General features: G+C 30.9%; 1 protein-coding gene across 1 annotated transcript; it reads right to left on the bottom strand.

Annotated features, from left to right (window-relative positions):
- Positions 1–3,144: 3,144 nt before the first annotated feature.
- Positions 3,145–5,000, bottom strand: LOC138868085 (protein SPIRAL1-like 3). The gene is made up of 3 exons (XM_009799718.2): positions 4,885–5,000; positions 3,952–4,235; positions 3,145–3,407 (listed from the first exon to the last, which is right to left on the bottom strand). Exons 2-3 carry the CDS (start codon positions 4,195–4,197, stop codon positions 3,315–3,317), a joined length of 339 nt encoding a protein of 112 aa, XP_009798020.1. The 5' UTR covers positions 4,198–4,235; positions 4,885–5,000; the 3' UTR covers positions 3,145–3,314.
- Between the last annotated feature and the right edge of the window lie 883 nt (positions 5,001–5,883).

Raw genomic sequence — 5,883 nt, 5'->3', positions numbered from 1 at the left:
TATTGTTGTTAGATTTAAGTTGAAGATTTAATTTAATTATTTTCAGTTTGTTTTATTAATTTTAAGAGGATTTAGTTTTAATGTAGAAAGGTGTTAGTTTAAATCGTTTAAATCCGTTGTTTGTTGTTAATATAGATTTAATTCGTATTCATTTTTGAAGTTGGTTTTAATTTAGTGATTTAATGTGAAGTTATGTTTTGGTTTTAATTTTTGGATCATGCATCTTTGTTATAAGTTTCGTTGGATTTAATTTAAGAAAGATTAGTTGATTATTTGAAGATTAGTGATTTGAATATGTTTATTTGTTTTGTTTAAGTTTAATTCGAAGTTTGAACAAAGTTTGTTTGTTATTGTTATTGAATATTTTCATTCATGTTCATACTTTGTTTGGTTGATCTTGAATCCGAAATTTGTATAGTTTGATTTCTTGTTTACCATTTATGATTATTTCTTGAATTGGTCTCATAATCTTGTTTAAAGTTTAATATAAGAATTGTTTGTTGTAATGTTGTTAGTAGTTGATTTTAAGTTCAATATGATTGAAGTTAGAAATCTAAATATACTTGTTTGTTGTTGTTGTTTAAATCCGAAAATAGGTTTGTTGCTAAAATATTGTTCAATCAAATTTTAGTTGTTCTTTGTTGTTCAATTTGTGTTCATGTGATTTGTTGTTGAAATGTTGTTAAAATCGTGTTCATGTGATATTGTTGTTATGATGTTCATCCATGTTCATATTGTTGTTTGAACATTGTTAGAAATTGATCATATTGTCTATATTTTGGTTAAGTTTGATTAATTGATGTGTTATAGCTGATGGGTAGTTTGGTAAATTTGTAATACGTTCAGGGGTAGTTTGGTAATTTCAGTAAGGTCGGAAGGGGTAGTTTAGGAATTGTACATTTTGAAATTGTTTATTTGAAGCATGGGGGACAAAATGAAATGGGGTGGGTTGTGATATGATTATTTAATATAAAGGGGGACAAGATTTAAATTAAAGGGGAATCTTGCATTATTTTAATTAAAGCATGAGGGACAAAATATAATGGGGTGGTGTGATATGTTTATTTAATGTAATGGGGATGAGTGGAAAGATAATGGGTTGGGTAGAGAAAAAGTATTGATTTAATTGATTAAAAGATTTATGAGATGTGATTATATATATGGGAAGTCTTGAAGACAAATGAATAACAAGAAATACAGAGAGAAATAGGGAGAGAGATACGAAAAAAAATACACACACAGATAGAGAGAAAAATTCCGAAAAATATTTAAGCTTTCAAAATAAAAATAAAACTAAAAAAAAATCTACTGCTTTCTTTCTTTGTTTGAAATTAGTATTAATGGTTGTTATTTCATTTAAAGCTTAAAGCTTTTATTTTTGGGATTACTACTCCACCGGTCTGTTACTGGGTTGTTACTGTTGCTGGGCAGTTGTTGCTATTGTACTGTTATTATTGCTGCTGATTCTCATCATCATTTTCTTTTGCTTCCAATATCAGGTACATATCTGAAAATTCATGTCATGAAAAGCTTCAACATGGCAAGTAAATGAAGTTTGATTATAAGGATGTCTTCTACTCATTTAAATTTTATTAGTTTAAGTTTCAGTTTTGTTTTAGTTGGTTAATATAGTATTAAATCAATTGGTAGATTAGTTCTCTTTCTTAATAACAAATGGCTTAGTTATTTTAGGAACGCGATCAACTCATTTCTTTTAATATATGAAATAATGTCAATGATTTTTTACAAAATATAGAGTTAGTGTTTGCAAATATTCGCATAGGCAGAATATAAGAATTGGTTTATTTATCTCAAACCCAATCTTCGTAAGCAAAATTAACCAAACAATTATAACCTCGGACTAAAAACAAGTGGTGTAAAAGAAGGATGAGATTTATAGATTGTAACTTTTTAAGTCAAAAAATGTGTAAATAGCGTTTGCTCCAAATATAACAATGAAAATTCTTCAAAAAATATTACTTCATTTATTAAATCAATTGTTTTCCTAAGTTTATACGCAATTCGCTTTTTGGGTAGATAAATATTGTATTTACCATAAAAATGGTAGTATTAATCACACGTTGTTTATTTTTATTTTATTTTTATTTTACTCTTTAAACTCATGGTTTTTGAGGAATATAATTCACACGTAAAAATATAATTTGCGGTCAACACTTAATGAATTGTGAATTCTTTTCAAGGAATTTAGAGGCATCTCAAATAGTGATTTCTCATGACTCTTACATTTAAAAATAGATGGATGCAATAAACATTTGTAGAGAATTTATATTACTGTCAAGAATATTTGCATAATTAAGGATGCGTTCGCGTGACTTGATTATACTTCTAAAGGCGATTCGGATTATGCGTTCGCGCAACTTCGAGCAAATTTTTAATAAAAAGGGGTTCTTCGGAGATCATCAATATTAATTTCATATAACCCGAGATGTGCAGTTCACTATTTAATCATACAAGAGCGACAGACGTTCTTAATTTTATTTAAGCACAATTTCGAACTTAAGTCTATTTTTATAATAATAAAAAAAAATTCGAAAAAAATAATAATTATATTATCAATATCATTGTGTACACGTGCGCGTGACACAACTCCGCATGTTTTAAAAATATAATTTATAACACGAATATACGTACGCGTGATTCGATTCAAAGAAGGGTCTTTAAATCTAAATAGAAGCGGTAACAATAAAATCATGCAATAAAAATGTATTTAACAAATCAAAATAATCAAGCCAAATATAACAGTTGAGCGACCGTGCTAGAACCACGGAACTCGGGAATGCCTAACACCTTCTCCCGGGTTAACAGAATTCCTTATCCGGATTTCTGGTGCGCAGACTGTAATACAGAGTTATTCTTTTCCTCGATTCGGGATTAAAATAGGTGACTTGGGACACCCTAAATCTCCCAAGTGGACTCTGAAACAAACAAACAAATCCCGTTTCGACTGTCCTTTAATTGGAGAAAACTCCCTACGCACCCTCACGGGGGCGGAAAAAGGAGGTGCGACAATTGGTTATCTATTTTTTAAGTGGATAATATGGACGGATAACCATTTTGTTTAATCCACTAACTATCACATTCAACAGATTAAACTAAAGAGGAGATGTTTTTACTCCAACAATATAGAAATAATGGAATGCATTCAGCACTTGCATAGCCGTTTGACTCCTGTTTCAATTAAACACTATTACAATTGTGAAAAAAGTTCCAGATTTGCAGTAAATGAAATTCATTTCTAGTTCGACCATAACTTGGAGCAAACTATTGAAACCAAATGTTGATGTTAAATGGCATCATTTGCTGCCATCAGCACTGCCACCACCAAATAAGTACCCTAGGGAAGATCCACCACCAGGTGCTGCTTGGACCTTGGTTGAACGCCTTTCCTGCAATACAAAGATTGATAACATTTAAATCTTCAAGCAAGCCTAGAAGGTGCTGATATTTATAACATTCATTTCATCGGATAGACAAGGAAATCAAAGCCTAAATATGCAGACTGGTCATGCCTATCGAACCAGTTAGCCACATCTTATAACATCTTACAGTATACAAAGTGTTGAAGAGACCGGTCAAAAAGAAAGAAAAAGTATGCGTATACATGCACCAATTATAGTTGAATGGGTTCAAATAAGAAAAACCGTCTGGATAGCATAGCATAGCAGATTGTTGAAGATAAATGAAAGGGACTCTTTTAACAGTTTAAGCTTTTAAATGAGATAATCACACTATTCAATGTGATATCAAAGCAGGCAAAGGTCCTAGGTTCAATTCTCAAAAAATAATTTCATATACTCTCAAAAACAGCTTAAAATTTTAGATGAAATAGTCGTACAATTTAACACAGATACAAGTTAAGACACTGTAAAGAGCACTCAAAGTTAAAGAAAAATGGCACCAGGAATTATAAGAAGTTGATGGCTAACATACTGTTAGAAAGTTGCCGCAGTTCTGGCCATCAGCACGAAAGTAGTTGTTTGTGCTACTCTGAATGCCTGCTGGAACATTCTTGGTGTTATCCACAGGTGGTGAAACAGCAGCTGGCTTTGAGGCAGGTTCATTAGTTGGAGCTTTTTCCTGGCTGCGAGTAGGTTGAGAATTGTTACCAGGCTCTCCACTTCCAAACAGGTATCCCAAAGAACTCTGACCACCTCCAGCACTTACTCCGCGACCCATCTTTAATCGACTGATTTCTCAACAAAAAACCCCAAGTACTGCATAATCATCAAATATATGTTTTTAAGAAAGTTATTTAAGATGGAAATTGATCAAAATATTCTCTCTTTCTCTGAGAAGATCAACTGTACATAGATCAAACAAGTTATGATCCATAGAACTTGTCGAATATGAAAGTAAAACAGAATTTGCTTCACCAGCAAAAATTCAAGGCAAAGATCCATTGAGAAAAGAAATTGGAAATCATTCAACCCAAAATACTTATAGATTCATCAGATCAAAGGAAAAATCAGCCTCTGGAAACAGGGTCTATATGTCAAATTTAGATAAACAGATAATTTTTTAAAATCAAAATTCCAATTTTCTTAAGCTAACCATTTTCCCATAAAAAGAGGACAAGATCTAGAACACAACCCACAATGGCATTTTTAAGAGAACAACAGTAGGATTAGAACTAAAATAAAATTAATAAAAGAAAATTCAGATTGGACAGATAAAATGAGAGTTAATATCTATTAACACGATCCACACATACAGCAACTACAATTATCCTGCCACGGAGATAAAACATTTCAATGATACAAAAAAAAGAGGAAATGCTATAAGATTATTAGAGAATGGGAAGAGCAATTCGAGATGATTGACATTTCTGAGTAAATTTTAACAATTCTAAGATGGAAATCATACCTTTGTTATCAATGCCGAATCAGTTACAGAAGCGAGAGACGGAGAGAGGAACCGGTTGGGAGAAAGCTTCGTATAAATAAAGGGTTTTTAGTTTGTGAGTTTGAATGTTTAAAAATAAAAGGGATAATAACACTTTTGGCCCTTTAATTATTGATAAATTATTACTTTTTGTCCTCATGATATACGACTAAAGATATTTAACTTAACGTTTATTAAGGAGTGTTTTGGTCCCTTTGTATAGAAAATATTTTATATTTTGACCATTTTTAAAAATTACAACAGTAAAAACTAAAAACTTAACATTTACATAATCATTGGTAGTCAAAAAATCTAATGATATATCATTATTTAAATTTGTGAAGATTTACAAGGAGAAGGATAAAAAAATTATTTTCAATTAAATGAAGGTTAAATTTGATAGGCATCAGAAGGTAAAAATTAAAATTTATTGATATTGGAGGGACTAAATGTGTAAATTTCTCAAAAGAAAATTATGAAATTTGAAAGAAACAGACAAAAAGGAGCGGCTACCACGTTCCATTAGGCCTACCGACGATAATATTCACATTTTGTTTTGCTGTGTGTATATATTTCTTTTGGCGAAAGGGTTGAAAGAAGAGGCCTGCTTGTTCAATGAGAAAATTAAAAATTAAAAAAAAGAGACCCTCTGGTTCCAAAATGAATGGGAGGTATATTTTTTTAGAAAAAAGGGTCAAATTTCCTTCTGTAATATTTGAAATTGAACAACTCTATTATTCGTTAGATTTTGTATGTAATATTACGGTTAGGAAAATATCTCATTTTTTCACTTGACGTCTATTAAATCTCTAACTTGAAAGTAATTTTAACAGTAGTCAAAAATGAAAGAATAAATTAAAAGCCCGTTTGGCGAAGCTGTCAAAAACTGTTTTTTAAAAAAATGCTTTTATGCAAAAATAGCAGTTTGTGTTTGGCCAATTCATTTGAGTAGTGCTTTTTGCAAGCTCATTGTATTCGACC

Source organism: Nicotiana sylvestris, chromosome 2, assembly GCF_000393655.2.
Source record: "Nicotiana sylvestris chromosome 2, ASM39365v2, whole genome shotgun sequence".
Lineage (NCBI taxonomy): Eukaryota > Viridiplantae > Streptophyta > Magnoliopsida > Solanales > Solanaceae > Nicotiana > Nicotiana sylvestris.
Note: the sequence above shows the minus strand (reverse complement) of the source record. Positions and strands in the feature narration are given on the sequence as shown.